This window comes from Elephantulus edwardii, unplaced genomic scaffold (assembly GCF_000299155.1).
Source record: "Elephantulus edwardii isolate Elephantulus edwardi_28Jun2011 unplaced genomic scaffold, EleEdw1.0 scaffold00049, whole genome shotgun sequence".
In the NCBI taxonomy this organism is placed as follows: Eukaryota; Metazoa; Chordata; class Mammalia; order Macroscelidea; family Macroscelididae; genus Elephantulus; species Elephantulus edwardii.
This window is the reverse complement of record NW_006399799.1, coordinates 12,109,212-12,129,134: the sequence shown is the minus strand read 5'-3', so window position 1 is coordinate 12,129,134 and position 19,923 is coordinate 12,109,212. Positions and strand designations below refer to the sequence as shown.

Genomic DNA, 19,923 nt, shown 5'->3' with positions numbered 1-19,923 from the left:
TGTCTGATACAGGCCATGGTCTTTGCTATCACTTGTTATGCATCAGAGTTGGACAATGACTAAGGAGGCTAGAAGGAGAATTGATGCCTTTGAGCTGTGGTGCTGGAAGAGTATTGAGAGTACCATGGACTGCTAGGAAAACAAACAGATTCACCCTGGAAAGGGTCAAACCAGGCTGCTCCTTGGAGGCAAGGATTCTAAGGCTCTGTCTAACATACTTTGGACATGTTGCAAGGAAGGACAGGTTCTTGCAGAGGGACATCATGCTTGGTAGGGTGGAGGGACGGCGCAAGAGGGGACGACCCTCTGTGAAGTGGACTGATTCAGTGATGGGGTAATCGGGATGGGTGTGTCGTAGACGGTGCGATTGGCACAGGATAGAGCAGAGTTTAGGGCTGTTGTACATAGGGTCGCTATGAGTTGCAAGTGACTTGACAGCACATAACAACAACAACATTTAAAAAAAAAGCATCATTGTAGAAAGAGTATAACGATCCAAGAGGAGTGGGAGATGTTGGAAGCAGAGTGATGTGGATGTGCTGGGTGAAGACGGAATTAATTATGGGGTTGTACAATCTGATGGGTAGAAGCATGCGGGAAATTGAAAGAATTTGTTCTTGAAAACAATGTATTTGAATTTTGTAAATAAACTAGTAGATAATTAAAATAAAAGGAAAAATAAGCTAAGGGAAGGTTTACATTAGATAGAATCATCTGTGGATTATTACCAAGGTGGGGGGAGAGAGAATATTAGTGATAATTAAGACATCAAGATGGATGAAGGGAAAGTCAACGCATAAGGTGATGATCAACATACTATCACTAAAGAAAGGAAAAAGTCAGAGAAACAGAAGGATTAATGGAAATCAGAATTTCAGGGAACAAGTAAGAAAAGTGTAATGTCCCACTTTACGTTCACAGTAAAATAGAATGACTTTATGTATTCTGGTATTCTCAATCCCAAAGAACAATCTGATAATGAAACAATCCTGAATTTTATTTTAGGAGAGAATGCTCTATTAAGAGTGGCTAAGATCTTTAGGTGGGGGGGGGGGGGGGGTTTTTATAACAAGGGAAGAATTTTTTTTTTACTTTTCAAAGAGAAGAGTGAATGGGGGAGGGAGGGGTGAGCAGGGAGAAATGTGCAACAATGAAAGAATGGAAATCCTCAGTCTCTGTAAATTTTCATTAAAATTAATAATTAAAAATGTAAAAAAAAAAAGATCTTTAGGTGGTAATACCGTTTTAAACTTATAGTTCTTTTCAAACTTAAAGTTTTTATTTTGGAGATTTCCAACACTTTATAAGCCTGTCATAACCTGCAATTCTGCCTTTTGAGCTAGCTAGATAGACCTGAATTTTTTGCTCAGAAATAATCACTATAGCTTGACTATGTGTCATCTGTTACTTGGCTGGTCGGGCTGCTAAAATTAACTATCTGTAGTTCACAGCAGTACACTGGTTGAAACAGCACTACATTAAGTAGTATTGGCACATTTTCTCTGATCTCTTTCCTCTCACCCCATGTCTTAAAACAGATACTTATAAACCCAGTTAATGCCCATTTTCTGATATTGATCCCACAAGAGGAACGTAAAGCAATGAGCTCCTTGATATTAAAATAAGATTTCTCCATAGGTACTGAAGGAGCTTAATAGCTGACAGATAATATCTTCTGGGGGATAATAATTTTGATTGTGTTGTAAAGTCTGAGAAGCGAAGGATTTTAGAATACGGGAAAGAAAAAAAGGAAAAGAAGATGGAAGGGTGGTCAAAGGTGGAGAGAAAAGTGAGAGGAAGAATACACAGAACAAAGGGGAGAAAGAAGACAGAGAAGAGGTGGCAGGAGAAGAGGAACAGGGGAAAGTAAAGGAAGGAGGAAGAGGAAAAGGTGGGAAACAGACAAAGGCTAAAGAAAAGAGATGGGAGCGAAGTGGAAAGAGGAGCAGAAGAGGGGAACAAAGAAAATTGGTTACGTTTATGCTTGCTTTCTCTCTTCCTTCTTAAATCCATCCTCTTGAAAACATTCACGATTTTTAGGCACTTGAGGTCAGTCTGGAGTCATTGAATTACCAATCTTAGCCATCCACTCTGGTGGCAACTCATAAACAACACAACTTAAAACAGCCTGACAACGGAATAATAATATAAATATCAACTAGCTTCACGTTGGCATAAAAAGAAGAAATTCTAGGATCAGAGTCATCAGAGTCACTTTTCTCCTTTTTCTGTAATCAAAAAGAAGCCAAGGGAGCATGTATATGAACATCTTTTTTCCTAATGAAGTATAGCATACTAATGAAGATTAAATCAGAGTTGTCTCACAAAAGAAGTTTTGTAAAAGAAAAGATTTCACTCACCAGAGAAACAACTAATGTGAACAGCCAGGCATAAATAAAAAAATAGTCACCTCCAATCTTAATAATGTACAGGAGAAGTGAAGACACTGGTAATAAAATACACTGAGTCACAATAAATTTCTTGATTGCGTCTTTCATGAAGAACCCTAAGGTCTGCAAAAAAGAAAACATCATCACAAGAAACCAAAACACTGGTTTTGCTTTGTAATAAGTAAATATAAAGAATACGCAATTAAAACCATTTTAAAACTAGCAGGTAGTTGAACACAATAAGCAGCTATCTTGCACTTCAAGTTTAAATTTATTTAAATGTTATTAACTGAAATAACATGATGTATCAGGGTCATAACAATTTTGATAGCAAGATTCAAACATTCATCTTTACCATATCTACAATTCTTTTTCCAATTAATTCATGCTCTAAAATTATTAAGTAATATTTAAACTATTCCAGCAGAAGACAAAAGCACAAAGGTCTTTACTTATAAAAAAAGAATATGTGCATTCTACATTTTACCTGTTGATTGAAACCATGTTTTTCTTCTATGACAAAAGTGTTATAAAGACTCCATGGCAAACCAGTCAATGCACTGAAGAGTGTAGCCAACAGCAAAAATACCAAGGACTGGATGATCTAAAGACAAGAAGACAGGGGAAAGCCCATTTTTATGGTATAATATAATGCTTTAAATGAATTATGAGTGGATAATTCACATAACACTTGTTAAATACCTACTATCTACCAAGCTATGTGCTTAATTTTATGGAATAATAAGCAGTAAAACAATTCTTCCATGACTATATAGGAACTATATATTAAAGTTCCCTGTTGTGATCAAACTGATTCTAATTCATGATAATCCTGTATATGACAGGGTAGAACTACCCGAAGTTTCCAAAACTGTATGCTTCACAAAAGCAGACTGCCACACCTTTCTTAGCAGCTGATAAGTTAGAACAGCTGACCTTTAAGTTAGCAGCCAAGCACATAACCACTGCCCCACCAAAGCAGCTTATTATGTTTCCTTGAGCCATATATGTAAAGACACTTAAAAGAATTCAGACAAGAGAGACAACAAATTCAAGAATGTTTACAAAACAGGTTGAGACTTGGGGGGCTAAACAAAGAATAAGTTAAGGGGGCAGGATTAAATCGGAATGAGGAGGAAGAAATTCCACACAATCTAAGACAGCACTGAGAGAGAAAACAAAGTTGCATCTTATTAGAGAATCATAACAAGATGACAGGCCTGGTTGGGACCAGGGAAAGAAACTTAGAATGGAGCTACAAAAACGCTGGCCTCATGGTACAACCATTTTGGAAGGCAGTTTGGAGCTTCCTCAGAAAGCTGAACATAAAAATTCCATATGACCGGGTGGTCAACCTGATGGTTCACATGACCTCCAAAGAATAAGAGCCCCTTGGACCACCAGGCCCAGCAATAGCATTAGGAGAGACCCTCAGCTGCTGGGGAGCCCTTGCCCCAACTTGATCCTCCCACACACTGAGAATCTCACATCCTTGACACAAGTTTCCATCAAATACCCCTGAGAAAGGGGAGGGGCTTGGAGAGCCCATCTTGTCATGCACCATTAATAAAGTACACTGTACTCAGCAAAAAAAAAAAAAAATTTCATATGACCCAGCTATTCCACTACTTGGAATACACCCTGAGAACATGAGAACATGAGAACTGAGGCACAAACTGAGATTTGTACACCAATGTTCACCATCACAAGAACATGAAAACAGCCCAAATGTCTAACCACAAATTAATAGATTGAGAAATTATGGTACATTCACACAATGGAATACTATGCAGTATGCAGGAGCAATGATTTTGTAAATTATTACCTAACTTGGGAAGGACTGGAGAGCATTATGCTGAGTGAACATATCCCAAAAGGATAAATATTGTATAAAACCATTATTGTAGAATGAGTATAAGGATCCAAGAGGGATAGGAGAGGTTGGAAGCAGACGGATATGGATGGGGGGCGGGGGGAGGGGGGGGTGTGTGTGGTGTGTGGGTGTGAGAGAGAGAGAAGAATCATGGGGTTATACAATTTGATGGGGGCGGGTGAAAGAATTTGTTTTTAAAAACAATGTATTCATATTTTGTAAGTAAACTAATAGAAAATTTAAAAACAAACAAACACACTGGCCTTAGAATGGAGCTGCAAAAACACTCGCCTGCACCAGGCCCCAGGGGAGCCTCCTGTCTCCAGCCACCTGGCTCAGGGGAGTGCCATCAGGTCCCTGGGGAGAGCTACCTGCTGTGTATGAGGAATTTTATCTAAGCCACTTTCCTCCATCTCCTCCTTCAGTGCATCTGTGAGTAACACCTCCAGAGTCCTTCTCTTTGTAACTCACAAGTTTATTCTAGGTTTGCGCCCTTTTCTCATAGGTAGCCTGAACACTGAGTCTTGTTTCAGACCTGAACTCTGAGCCCAGGTCCAGAGGCAAAAAGGAAATATAATTGCCAACTAAGGAAGAGAAGATGGATAGGGACTCAAAGCTCAGTCAGTCACTCCCACTGGACTCAGCTATGTAAACACTTTATAGTCCAGAGAGTAGAAAATGTCAGGAAAATATCTTCTGAGTAAGAGGGCATACAGCTTCAACTCAAGACCACTAGCAAAGTGTTAAAGTGGGCTCTACTTCCCCTTCATCTCAACGTCCCCATTCAGCATGAAGCAGCCAGAGTCCATGCCCCATTCCCAAAGGACAAACCCACAAATGAAAAAGACATTCTCCACCACAACAAGATAAAGGTAAATAATCTAATAGAAAAATGGGCACAGGATATGAACAGACTTCACCAAAAAAGACATTCAGATGGCTAACAAGCACATGAAGAAATGTTCAAAATCCCTAGCTCTAAGAGAAATGCAAATTAAAACAACTATGAGATATCATCTCACCCCAGTCAGAATAGCAAAATTTAACAGAACAGCAAGCAACAAATGCTGGCGAGGTTGTGGAGAAACTGGAACCCTTATTCACTGTTGATGGGAATGTAAAATGGTGCAACCCCTGTGGAAGGCGATATGGTGCTTTCTCAAAAAGCTGCAAGTAGAGATACCATTTGACCCAGCAATTCCACTACTGGGAATATACCCCAAAGAGACCATAACTGACATCCAAGCAGGTATTTGCACACCCATGTTTATTGCGGCTTTGTTCACAACAGCAAGGAGTTGGAAACAACCTAAGTACCCATCAACAAATGAATGGCTAGGGAAGCTGTGGTATAGTCACACAATGGAATACTACGGTGCATTGAAAAACAAGGAACTCATGCAATATTATTCAAAATGGGTGACCCTGGAGGACATTATGCTGAGTGAAGTATCTCAGTGACAAAAAGACAAATACTACATGGTGCCACTGTTGTAAAACAGGACTGACATCAGGGTTGGGGGGAGACTGAGAAAGATGGGATAAATAATGTACACTGCACTGAAACAGTTGTGGGAGAAAACGGTTTAAAAGGGATATGTGATTAGGTATTTTTTGTCAGGACAGGAGTCCAGAGTGAAGGCTGCATAGTGGAGTGGACCTGGGGGGAGAGATTGTAAAACAAAGAATTTTTCTTTTACTTTTCCAAGAGGGTAGTGTACTTAGGGGGGAGGGTTGGGAGGGGAGAGAAGTGCAACAATGAATGAATGGAAATCCAAAGTCTCTGCAAATTTTCACTGAAATTAATAATAAATTAAACACACACACACACACACACACACACACACACACAAAACAAAAAGACAATCTCTTTGTTTAAAAAAAAATATATATATATTAATCACCATTGGATTATGCTCACCATTACCCTGTCTTTTCTGGTCCCTACTGGATCCTTCTCATTTCCTTCATTCACTCCCTCAACCCAGCAAATTGTGCAACCCTGTGATTCCAGCCTCACTTTTCTGCTCCCAACCCTTATACCCTTGGATCCCCATACATGTGTTTTACAATTAAAACAAACCCACACTGTCCTGGGGCAGGTTAAGAGGGGTATTCAAAAGCTCTCAAAAAAGGTCAAACTCAAACAGAAAATTATCTTCAATAATTCTTTTGATTGCTTTTAAATAGGTCCGCAAAGAAGGCAAAAAGCCAATTAATTACCTTGTTTCTCTGCAAATGTTTCCTGATAGTGAAGGGTTAAGTTTTAATTGATCAGAGTTGGAGGAGAGGGAAAAGACATGAAAAATAATATATTTTCTCTCCTTCAACCCCTACTCTCTCTCTTTCATTCCTCAGTGTATAACTGAATTCTGTAACGTTAAATATAAGTCTGGTGGTCGAGTGGGTAGGGAGTTATGTTGCTAATACAAAGGTGACAACTCTCTGGTGGTTCAAATCCATCAGCTGCTCTGCAGAAGAAAGACCAACAATCTCCTGCCTGTGAGAGTTACCACCTCCAAAAAACCACTGGAGGGTCAGCTAGGGTTCAGACTCATCAGCAATGAGTTTGGGGGGGAAGGGAGGTTGGTGTATTTTTTTCTATTTTTAATATACTAGATTATTTACAAAATTCAAATGCATTGTTTTTCAGACCAGATTCTTCCAATTTCCCTCACCCCACCATCCATCAAACTGGACAACTCCATGCTTTTATATCAAACTATATTTGACTTGGTAGCAAGTGTAAGTTGGTCTAAGTTTATAAACAAAGGATAAAAGGGAGTTGGGCAGAAGGAAGATCTGTCTGGCTATAACATGCAAGAAGGTTTATTCCAGCACTTGTTTACAAACCAAAAACTGGGGCAGGAAGAAGGTTCCAGGACCATCCTCAAAACTAAAGAATCAGAATCCCCTCTTTCACAAATGCAATTTGTATAAATTGTATAAGCACTTGCCTGTCTCATTTAATCACCTCTGATAAACAGCTTTCCATACCAATAAATGTCAAACTACTTCATCACTTTCAATGATTCTAGAATACTTCAGTTTATAGGTGGACATTTCCACTATAATAATAATTTCAAAACTGTAATAAATTTTTTTATACGTACATCTCCATGCACTTATTCTCTTCTCCTGCAGAGCAGCTGATGGATTAGAACCATTAGCCTTTGGTTTGGCAGCACAATTCCTTACCATTATACCAACAGAGCTATCCAAGCACTCATTCTCTATAATTTCAGGCATATGAAATATCTTGTGTCAAAGAGTATAAGCTTTTTAAAGGTTTGTGAAACTTACTTCAAAGCTATCTTCCAGAAAAAGTGAGCCAATGTTCAATCCACCATGAATGGAACTATCTGTGTCCCTACCCCTTACCAATTCTATTATTTTTACTGTTCTTCCCAACTTGCCATGGTAAGGGAAAAAGATAATTAATTACTGTTAACATGTTATCATTAAATCCTTGTTTTAAAGAGCAATTTTCAATATGGATTTACATTTTTTTCAAGTATTTAATGGTCATTTGAATTTCTGCTTTTACCTATTTTTCTAGTGAGGTACTGAACTTTTTTTAAAGGGTTTTTTTTTTCCTGTATCAAATATATAAATTTTTAAACAGTCATGTGTGGCCAACTCCCTCTCCTTACCCCATCTTGCTACTACGACTCCTGTTGTAGTCTGTTGTCTTTCTGCTACTGTCAGTCATTCTCATCTCAATCCATCCTACATATAAGGCAGATTAATCTGAAATTGTACTTCTTTATCAAACAATGTTAAAGGTTTTCTTGTATAAAATATGATGTTTTACACTTATAATAGTCTCATAATCTGACCCCAAATTTCTACTTTCCACTACTTTCTACTACTCTGTAAGAACCTTCCAGCTTGAACAGACAAACATGAACTAAAGCTTAGAAAGAAATAAAGCTAAGCAAAAAGGGGATGTAAGGAGCTCTGGTGGCTTACTGGTATGTAAGGAGCTCTGGTAGCTTAGTGGTAAGGAACTGCGCCGTCAACGCAAAGGTGGTGTTGTTATGTGCCATCAAATTGTTTGCGACTCATAGCGACCCTATGTACAAGAGCCCTAAATGCCATTCTATCCTGTGCCAACCTCGCTGTCTCAAACACATTCATTCCCATCACTTCACTCACAGAATCGATCCATCTCATCAAGGGTCTTCCTCTCCTGTGCCATCCCTCCATTCTCCCAAACATGATGTCCCTCTCCAAGGACCAGTCCCTCCTTGTAACATGTCCAAAGTATGTCAGACGAAGCTTCAGAATCCTTGACTCCAGGGTACATTCTGGCTTCACCCTCTCCAAAACAAACCTGTTTGTTCTCCTAGAAGTCCATGGTACATTCAGCACTCTTTTCCAGCACCACAACTCAAAGGCATCAATTCTCTTTCTATCATCCCTTTTCACTCCGATGCATAGCACGTAATTGCAAAGACTATAGCCTGGATCGGGCGCACCTTAGTCTCCAGCCTGACGTCACCGGACTTCAGTACAAAGGTACACAGTTCAAATCCACCAGCTGCTCTGTGATAGAAAGATGGGCAATCTCATCCTATGTGACTGATTAACTGCCTCTAAAAACCTGCTGGAGGATCAACTATGCGTCAGTTCCAACTTGATGGTACACAACAAACTGGGAAAATGTGCCTTCCTAGAGCAATATCTCTAATTCCAACTCAGAAAGAAAAACACCTTAAGAATGAGGTCTATAAGCTACACTGCAATCCTGGAGGTCTGTGGTTCGAATCCACCAGATGCTCTGCTGGAGAAGGAGGGACAATCTCCTATTTGATGATACACACACACACACACACACACAAAGAATGAGGTCTACAGACATTAAGAGGAAGAGGTTTTTAGATATTCATAAATACTAAATTAACTTGAGTAACAACTTCCCAATGGTCAGCAATTTCTTCTGTAACTTTCTTTATAATAGACTGAAATTTCATAGCCAGTGTTCTTTTTTAAACTTTCATTTTCTTTACCTAATCTTTTTGGAGGGAACTCTTCTGGTCTAGTAGGTAAGAAGCTGTACTCCCAACTCAAAGGCAGGTGGTTTAAATCCATCAGATAGTCAGCAGAAGAAAGATGGGCAAAGTCTTCCCATGTGGCAGAAAGCCTCTGAAACCTGGTTTGAGGGTCAGTTATGAGTCAGTGCTGACTCTACAGCACACAATAATTCTTTTTGGAAGTAGATTATTTCTTTCCTCCAATGCATATCTGGGTCGACTCAAACCACTAATCTTTCACAAATGGCTCAGCTCAGTAACCATCTGTACCACCTAAAGACTTTTCTATCTTTCTTGGTCAATTTCTTCTTCTGAATATGTATTACTACAAAAGGTCATGTGAAACAGAAGGCAACACAACTACTTTATTGTCTGCATATGGACTGAAAAACAAAGGCTCTGATCAATAATCATCTATAGACTTTAAATGAAGTGACATGCTTGATGCACCTCTTATTTACACAGTGATCTGTGGACTGAACAGCCAGCAGTGAAGTTTTTATTTCATGCAATTACTCACTTTGAAAAGAGTCATCATTTCAAATAAACAATCAGCAAGAGGGAAACAGAGTTGGCAATTGAAGTCAGAGAGTAGTGTCCCAACCACAATTACACGTGGTAGTTTCAGGTTTAAGGCTTTGCCTGACAATTGGAGTTCCTTCCAAGAAGAGTGGATAGTCAACTTCAGCAGCCCAGTGGAGATTCTAGCAGATACACTCTGGCATAGCCTGTTTTTGTCTGAAATACTTGCTAAGTGTGTGTAACACAGAAATACCTGCTTAGTCTATGTCCAACAACATTCATGCTTCCCCTCTCACTGCACAGAGCTGTCCCAAGGAAAGCAATATCAAGCAAGGGACTCCCAACACCCAGGTCCCTTGCATCAAGATAAGACCGAGTAATTGTTCACCAGCAAAATGTGGGTGCAAAACACAGGGATCACTTTGGAATCCAAAAACTGAAGAAAAGGGTGTGATTTCTCTACCCTCATTCTATTTGTTGGATGCAGAATATGCTGGGGTGCTCAGAAGGTGGCAGAATTATGAAATAAAGTCACTTAAACCCTCAGCTTTGCTACAGTAACCAGAATTATCCTAACCAATACTCTGTGGAAGGTAAGGACAAAGCGAAGAAGTAAGCCTGCTAACTTTAGCATAAAAGCTTGACAAGTAAAAAGACTGACTCTGACAAGCATAAGCTAATGAAATACATACCTCATACTGTGGTCCAAAGCCAGCATATCCACAGAACTTTCCAGAAAGCATCCATAGATAAGGGATTCCACCAAAGAGCAGAATAAGCTATAAAACAAAGTACACTTTGGTCATCTTTGAATAGTATAGGGAGGGAGTTCTGGTGGCCAAGTGGCAAGAAGCTGCGCTGCAATTCTGAGTAGTATAGGAAACTATCATGTAAGAACACATCATAAAAGAAAAAGGGCTATCTCTAAAGAGTAAGAGACCTATCTCACTTTGGATAAAGCAGACATGTAGATGCATGAATAGAAGCCAATTTAGAGACTATGTTTAGTCAATTAAATTTTTTTTGTCTGTACACTTAAGCCATTAATAAATTACTCTTCTCATTTATTCTTTGTGACTAAAACATATATACATATTAACTGTATTCAGTATAAAACAGGAATTAGCTTGGTCTCAAACAAAATAGTTTCATACACTGAATTTGTTCTTATCAAATGATCAGCTAATTTCCCAAGGATAAATTAGCATATTCATGTTTCTGTATTTAGCTTCTGAGACAGTTTCTTCAATGTGATTTTAAAGACTCAGAAACCTAAAGTTTCTCTGACCCAGTTCTCTGATCTATTAGTGTCACTTAGCCATTAAGTATGGAAGCTATTTAATTTTTCTGAGCCTTTGCTACCTCAGCCATAAAAGAGAAGTAATAATGCCTGTCCTTTCTACCTTAGGAGGTTGTAATAACTTTCAAAGAAAACAATAATTATAGAAATCAAATATAAAATGGCGGTTACTATCCACTCAATTATTATGAGGACTATTGCTGTTACTAGCATTAGCTAATCAGTCCAGCTTTAAGTATGAGCTACAACAAATTACAAAGCTCTCCTTTTATATATGTATTCTCACTACCTCCACACTCCCCAAGAACAAACATTTCTACAGTTACCAAGCGTAATGATCAAGCTCTTGTCTAGCACTCCTATAAAGAGTTCAATGAAATAGAGTATCTTTTCCCAGTCATTTTATTATGGTTCTTTGCGGGTAAAACAAATAACTTCAGAGATGAACATCAGAAAGGAAAAGAGGATCATGTCTAAGTTTCTCTACTATCATCTCTTTCCAACTCTCATCAATTTCCAAGATTGATTTCTCACCTGGGTCCCCGCCCCAACAGAAGAAATGCTTCAGAAAAATTAACCAAAGCTGAACATAATTAATAATAATGCTACCTTTTCTAACTTTTCTGGAAAGCAGCAGGTTTTAATAATGAAATTCAGTATCACATTAAGCAGTCTTGGGTTAGTAAAAATATAATAAATTTAAAAAACACAGAAAAGATTATTACTGTCAATAGCTATGAAACCGATGCAATTTTATTCCATACTCATCAAGAAAAATCCTATAAGCAACTAGACAATGATATTATCATTTAACAAAGTTACATGGCCAGTTTCTTTTCTTTAACGCAAGAAACAATGACAAGGCTGATCTCAATTATTTTTTATTTATGACTCTTTCTCTGAGTAGCACTGCTGTTGTTAGGTGCCACCGAGTTGAATATGACTCACAGTAACCCCATGAACAATGGATCCCAAACTTGCCCTATCCTGTGTCATCCTGTACCTGAGTAGTACTGGGGGAGGGGGGGGTCTAAAAAGAATTCTAGACAAAAACAATAATAATAATAAATAAAAAAGGATTCTAGAGGAATAATAATGATGAATATAATCATGATGATAAATGTAACAACACCCAGAACAGAACACTGATTCAAGCACCATTCTAAGCCTTCTATGTATAGTAATTAATTTAATCTTCAACCCTATTTTCATTGTGCCATTTTTATGGAAAAAATAAGACACAGAAATGTTGAAGGACAGTGTGGGCAAGCTGAGATTTAAACTAAACCACCTGAATTCAGAGTCTGCCATTAACTTCTACACCATTCATTCTCAATATGGGTAACAGAGCCTCTAAGGGAGCAAGAGTTAGTTCCTGAGGATGAAAAAATCTTACTCTGTTTTATATATACTGTGCATAAATAAATACACAGTATGGGTATTGCATTAAATTTCATGGAGGGAGTGATTAAGAAGAACATATCTAAAAAGAATCCTGAAAGAGAAAGATAATGACAAAAAAGTTTGAGAGTTACAACTCTGGAAGGCAGTTTGGCATTTCCTCAAAAAGCTGAACATAAAAATTCAATATGACCCAGCTATTCCACCCTGAGAAAACTAGAACTGAGACATAAATGGAGATTTGTACAACAATCTTCACAGCAGTGTTATTCACCATCGTAAGAACATGGAAACAGTCCAAATGTCCAACCACAATGGAACAGATTGAGAAATGGTGGTAGATTCACATGATGAATTACTACATAGCACGCAGGGGCAAAGATTTCAAAAAGTAATACATAATCTGGAAGGGATTGGAGAGTACTATGTTGAGTGAATGAACTCAGTCTCTTAACTACAAATACCATATAAGGCCATTATTGTAGAAACAATAACTAGTAAAACATGTATGAGGATCCAAGGAGGGGAATGGAGAAGGCAGAGTGGTGAGGATGGACGGGGGAAAATCATAGGGTCACACAATTTGGTGTGTAGAGGGAGAGAGGGGTAAAGGAAATGGGAACAATCTGGCAAAGATCTTGAAAGACAGGGCAATGGTAAGCATTGTTCAACGGTGATTAATTTTATAAAACATAATGAATGGAATGATTGTATGAAACACAATGTATATGATCTCTGAAAGCAAACCAATACAAGATAAAATTTTTTTTAAAAGGTTGAGAGATATGGCCTCCCTTCATCTAGAACAGGAGTAGGGTTAACACTATTTTGCTAAGTAAAAACATTGTTTTTACACTGATTTTACATTGATTGTTTCATTCATTCAAACATCAATAAATAAAAATATTTTTCACATTAATTTCTTATTTTTCATATCAATGAATAGGAATTATGGGCTTACTTTATGCTAGGCACTATGTGGACAACGGTGAACAAGACCTTAAAGTACCCTTTCCTTAAGGAATTATCCATCTGTCAACTAACAGGGAAATTCAGTATAATATGACAAGTAAAGATACAATAGGATGCTACCTAACCCAAACTTGAGAATAAGGAGTTTCAAAAGGTCTCCCAGAAGAAATGATTTCTTATCTCCATCCTAATGGATAGGGAGCTCTGGTGTCCTAGTGGCAAGAAGCTGTGCTGCAATCCCAAAGGGAGCAGGTTCGAGGCTACCAGCTGCTCCATGGGAGGAGGACGGGCAATCTACTCCTGTGTGATAACTGCCTCTGAAAAACTCCTGGAGGGTCAGCTATGGGTCTGTTCTGACTCTACGGTACTCAACAACACATCCTAATGGATGAGGAGGGGTTAACCAGGATCCAGTCAGTAGGTAGAGATGAAGAAGGGAAGGGCGTCCAGGCAGAAATGTTAGCATATGAAAGTGACTAAAACTGGGAGGTGGAGAGAAACAGAAACAATAATTAGGAGAATGGATGAAAAAGATTATATATATATGGTTAACAGTTTGCGAAGGCCCTCGTAAGTCATGCCAAATGGCTTGGGCTTTTACTTAAGAAAACAGGAGGCCATTCAAAGGTTTTATATGGGAGAATAGTGCGATCAAAATTGTGCTTCTGAAAGATTATTCAGATTGCAATATGAAGGATGAGTTAGAAGTTACAAGAGTAACATACAACACAAATTATGGTTTTTATCACCCCTGGTCTCAGGATGATGATTAACAAAGTCTAGAATTTTCAGCTGACTAAACAGTAATGATTCTACTTCTTTTAATCCAGACCCAGTCTTATCAACAAGAGTTTGGAAAGCATTCTATGATCTGTAGGTATCACAAAATGTAGGACTATACTACAAAGTATTAAAAAGTTTAAGAAGTTTACTTCTCTTCAAGAAGTAAATTACTCACCGTGCCTTCAATTTCTGAGTACAGTCCTGACCAGAAGCTGAAAGTACTTTTATCCAGCTGATATAGTCGCGATTTCTCAAATGTTTCTGAATCCATAATCTGTCCTAATTCCATTGGTACATGAGTTGTTGTTTTATATATCCTTCTCTGAAATATTTTGAAGACATTTGTAATTTATTATGATAATCACTACAATTAAACATTACATGTTGTTGATGGGTGCTATCCAGTCTACTATGATTCATACCTACCCTACGAACAACAGATCAGAACGCTGCCCTATCAGAATGCCAGAATACTCCATCCTCAGGATTTCTGCCATTCTTGAGCAGAAAAAACTCTGGTAACTATGTTAATCCATCTCATTGAGGGTCTTCCTCTGTCTCTGACCCTCAATTTATCTAACACATCTTTTTCTAAGAAGTGGCCCCTCATGGTAACATGCCCAAACTACAGGAGACAAAGTTCCAGTGTCTTTGCCTCTAAGAATTATTCCTGTTGCATATCCTTCAAGATGGATTTGTTTGTCCTTTTGGCAGTCCATGGGATATTCAGTATCCTTCTCCAACACCACAATTGAAAGATCAGTATTTTTCAGTCCTCCTTGAAACATTGATGCATTCATAGTATTTGTAAATCTACTGAATTTGTTTTATACGAATACAAATACTGTATTTTATCAAGTACAATGACAACAGAAACAAGTAATAAAAGTGAAAAATAAAAGAATCTGAGAACTGACTGGATAAAATTAAAATCAGGGTTATCATTATCATAGACTGTATAACAAAATGGTAATATCACAAAGTGTACTGCTTATTCCATGTATTACTAACGTTTATAAAGTAGTCCATAGGGACTCAAGCTAGTTATCCACACATCATGCCCTCTGTTGATTCGGACCCTCCAGCAAACTACAGATAAAAGATGGGCAATCTCCTCCCATTAGATTTACAGCCTTGGAAACCCAGCGAGAGTCAGCTATTAGTCAGTTCCAACTCAGTGGCAATGAGCTGAGTTGATAAAACAGAAAATACATGAAAAGGTAAGAAAGCAAATATGATAAATATGAGCATGCTAGATACTGGAGCTTCCCAACTAAATCAAGCCTGGAAGCAGGAGCGGCATCCACTTCCAAAATGGCTTGCCTCCGGAAACTCTATGTACGAACAGTGCTCAGGCTGTTCGTTCATAGGGTCGCTATGAGTCGTCTACGACTCGACGGCATTAAACAAACAACAACAACAGATACTGTGGTACTGTGCTGGTCTTTAAATATGGTCCTAAGGTTTCTGCAAGCCAAATTAAGGGAAATTGGAGGACCTTTACTAGTGCTTCAAGAAAGCTAAACTTTTACATGATGCTAAATACTAAAAGGTACTTCCAGTCCATGCGGCATAATTTAGGGATAGACTTCAATCAGTATTAATAATCAGCATCTTTTTCAATGGTTTTACAACAAATGTTCTTTATATAGATTCTGATTCTTACCAGTCCTCAAAACAAACAAACAAAAACCCTCAAGACATAAAAATGTTAAAGCATAACTCAACAAGAGACACACACTACTGAAATGCAGATACTGTAACGACCCTTATTATTGTGAGAGAAGGATGGACAATCTCCTTCCAAGCAATTTACTGCTTCTGAAAACCTGCTGGAGGTGAGCTATGGGTTGGTTCCGACTGGACCACACACAACAAGTTTCATTAAAGGAAACCGGACAGAGAGCTCTAGTGGTCTAACAGCAAGTAGTTGAGCTGCAATCCCGAAGGCACGCGGTTCGAAACCACCAGATGTCTGCTGGAGGAGGCGGGTAAATCTCCTCCTGTGCCAGTCGGATCCAACTCGATGGTACACAAAAAGGAAAAAAAAAGACAAAACCCTAAAGACAGATGCATGTTCAATGCACCACAAACCAATACAGGCATTTTATGCATAAGGTCTTCTCTAATTCTACAGAATTCCCTTCTAATGAACCTATCCAAAGAGCTATGTAAAGAAAGGCATACACCTTTGAATACCCAGGGTTAAAAGAAAAAGTCAAGACCTAGATGTCAGTCCTTTCTGCAGGGTTCTCACTCAAAGTAACCCTCTGTCCAGTTTCCCAGTCTGTAAATTTTTGTAAGAGGAGACTGTTCATTTTTCTCCTGCTTAACAGTTGATGGTTTTGAACTGCCAATCTTTAAGCTGGCAACCTGATGGGTTACATACTATACCACTGGTACTTACACAGCAATAGATAAAACAAAAGCTTTTTCATATAAAGACTCATAGAAAGTAAGAGGTAAACAGAGTAAGAAATTAACAAAGGGAAAAGGTAGTGATTTCAAAAGGAAAAAAAGATTAAAACAGAAAGGTTTTCCATAATCATCAATAACCATCGTATGGGTGACATAATTCAGCGACAGCTAAGAGTGATGGTGAACAAGCCAGAAGTAAAAGGGTCAATTAAAGCTAAAATCCACCTCATTTAAAAGTTCAGATCCCTAGTATATTACAACTACCTTTGTAGAGTTGTTATCAAGTAACTTTCATTTATTTTTTTAACAAAAATAATAAAGACATTTTTTTAAAAAATTGTTCTTGGGACCAAAAAGACCCCCTACACTTATAATTTATATAAAGAAATAAAATAGTTCCGGTTCTTAGAAGAACTGCAAAATCTTTATTTTCCCCCATCCTGTGATCGAATCTTGATTACACAAATGCCATGGTGAAGTTGCAATTCGGAAAATTAGCATTTTCTAGGGTCGTGGCGAAAGGTAGGCTAAATCTGGGCAGAAGAATCAAGCTTGAGCTCTGGGAGGAGAGTCAAGCTTAACAAATCGGCAGTCCTTCCTTCCCTTTCTCCAGGCCTCAACGAGGCAGGGTCTCAAGATACTCTTGTCAAGAACGATCCTGTGCACTAACAGCCCTTCAAGACACAGCTTGCCTCAAGGCCAAAGTATGAGGTGTACTAGAGACTACAGGACCCAAGACTGGGGTCCAGGCCGATGCTGGCCTTGGGCTGGCCAGGTGTGGGGGTCAGAGGGGCTCTGTGCACGCTCACCTGCCTCTGTGCTAGAAACGTCTCCCAAAGATACACTGTCCAAGAGAATAGCAACACGAGCCCGAATATCCGCTTCTCGGCTGGCATGTCCCACATCGCGTCAAGAGACCACATCCCCATGGCCACCGGGATCCGCCGGCTCCACCGGCGTGCGCCAGTGCCACACCAATACCCGTCCCCCCAGCGAGCTTTGCAGTGTCACAATTATATCGGTCCCTTCCGCGCGCCCCTACACGGACACCAGTCCCCATCCCAGCCCTCTGAGCAACCGGTAGTGTCACACAAATACCGTCCCCCTGCACCGCTCCTCACAGAGTTTCCTGGTTTCTGCCGGAAAAGGAACACCCCAGCCTTCCTTATTTCCGGCCTGAAGAAAGCCGAGGTCCTATCCGCGAGGTTTCCGCTTTCTTAGTCTCGGAAACTCCCACTTGCTCTGACTGTGCTGATTTGAGCGTGTGACACCCACCTTCTCTTCGTTCCCCTTTACTTTGGCTTCCAGCAGAGAGTACTAGACTCCCTCCTGGGCACTGCAGCGCAGCAAAATTCTCCGTTTTGGGGTCCCTGGGGCATCATTTCTATTCAAGCTTTGCCTTCTGGGTGGACTCAGTCCCACTGTTAATGGGGCTATGTGGGAAGTTATAAAGTGCGCCGTCACTCACGCCCTAAAGTAGCTAAGGGGAAAAAAAATTTATAAAAGGTTTGTAAATTGGGCGTAAATTGCCCATCTGTCTCCAGAGTAGTAGCTGATGGATTAGAACCTCGTGCTTTTGCGTTGGCAGCGCAACTCCTTAGCTACCACCACCAAAGTCTCTAGACTCTAAAAAGGGTTACTCTAAACCAGTCCTGTTCAAACTAGAGTATGTTCAGTATCTTGGGAGATAACAGGAATAAAAAAAAAAAAAAGAGCAAAACAAAACATTGTAAGCGAAGTGTTATGGCCTTTGTCGGGAAGTTCTGAATTCAAGAATATTAAAGTAGACAGTGCTGTTAATGTGCCGTCGAGTCGCCTGCAATCCATAGCGACCCTATGTAAAACAACAGCTTTAAAGCCTGCCCTGTCCTGAGCCAGTCTCAGTGATTCAGATACACCAACCCCAGTTATCCTAGTAATTGTGTCAGTCCATCTCATGCTGGGTCTTCCTCTCTTGTGCTGTCCTTCCACCCTTAAGCATGATGTCCTTCTCCAGGGGCTGGTCCCTCCTGGCTACGTGCTCAAAGCATGTGAGACAGCTTTAAAATCCTAGCCTCAAAGGAGAAACTTGGTTTCATCCTCTCCAAGACGAACCAATTTGTTTTCTTGACGGTCCATGGTATGTTCAAGACTCTTCCAGAACCACAACTCAAAAGCACCGATTCTTCTTGTCATCCCTAGTCATTGTTCAGCTCTCTGATTCATAGCAAGTAGGCAATAGTGATGATGAAATTATTTTGTTGAAAGATCTCCCATCCACCCCAGATGTACTCTAGGCAAGAAACTCTGCTACAATCCCAAATGTAGTCTAGGCTGCTTTTACCTAATGGACCGTACCCTGTAGAAAACCCATTGCTATTGGATTGATTCTGACTCAGCAGTTTGCCAATGGGTATTCGGGGCTGTAAATTTTTTTTTTTAGTAACATTTTTATTTTATGCTGGTTTGCTTACAAAGTTCATATACATTACGTTGTTTTTCACACCGGATCTTTCCCATTTTCTTTATCTACCCCTCCCTCTACCCATCAAATTGTGTGACCCTATGATTACCGGGCTGCCCATCCTCACCCTTCTATTCCTACCCTTCCCCCCTTGGATCCTCATACACGTTTTACTAGTTATCTTTCAATTTCTACAATAATAGTCTTATATAGTATTTGTCCTTATGGGACTGAGTTAGCTCACTTAGCATAGTGCTCTCCAGTCCTTTCCAAATTATATAGTGATTTTCAAAACCATTGCTCCTGGATGCTGCATAGTATTCCAACATGTGACTGTACCACAATTTCTCAATCCGTTCACTTGTGGTTGGACATTTGGGCTGTTTCCATATTCTTGTGATGGGGGAAAACTCTGCCATGAACATTGGTACATAAGTCTTTTGTGCCTCAATTCTAATTTTCTCAGGGTATATTCCAAGCTGAGCCTGTAAATATTAACTTGAAAAGACTGCCTATCTATCTTTCCTAATGCTAGGAAAACTGGTTAGCAATACATGAAAAAAGACCTTCATCTAGGAGACTAATTCTTAGAAAGGCTCTGAGCCATGTCTGTCTTGGAATTCAGAAGTAAAATTTAGTCAAGGGTGATTAATTGTCTTGAAAAATAAAGTTAAAATTTTTCAGGGCAAAAAACTAGTTGTAGTCAACTGGTTTGATAAAGATACTGGCCTTGCTAATTTGACATGACTAGCCTTTTCAATAAATTAGGCTAATACTAAAGCCGC

General features: G+C 39.2%; 1 protein-coding gene across 1 annotated transcript in view; it reads right to left on the bottom strand.

Annotated features, from left to right (window-relative positions):
• The window catches only part of ZMPSTE24 (zinc metallopeptidase STE24), a 51,472-nt gene extending 33,726 nt beyond the window's left edge, over window positions 1–17,746 (bottom strand). The window contains exons 1-5 of the mRNA XM_006886505.1: window positions 17,505–17,746; window positions 14,453–14,599; window positions 10,514–10,600; window positions 2,878–2,994; window positions 2,361–2,513 (exon numbers count right to left, since the gene is read on the bottom strand). Coding sequence (XP_006886567.1) covers window positions 2,361–2,513; window positions 2,878–2,994; window positions 10,514–10,600; window positions 14,453–14,599; window positions 17,505–17,624 — 624 coding nt within the window. The 5' untranslated portion in view covers window positions 17,625–17,746. The remainder of the gene's footprint in view (window positions 1–2,360; window positions 2,514–2,877; window positions 2,995–10,513; window positions 10,601–14,452; window positions 14,600–17,504) is intronic.
• Window positions 17,747–19,923: the final 2,177 nt, after the last annotated feature.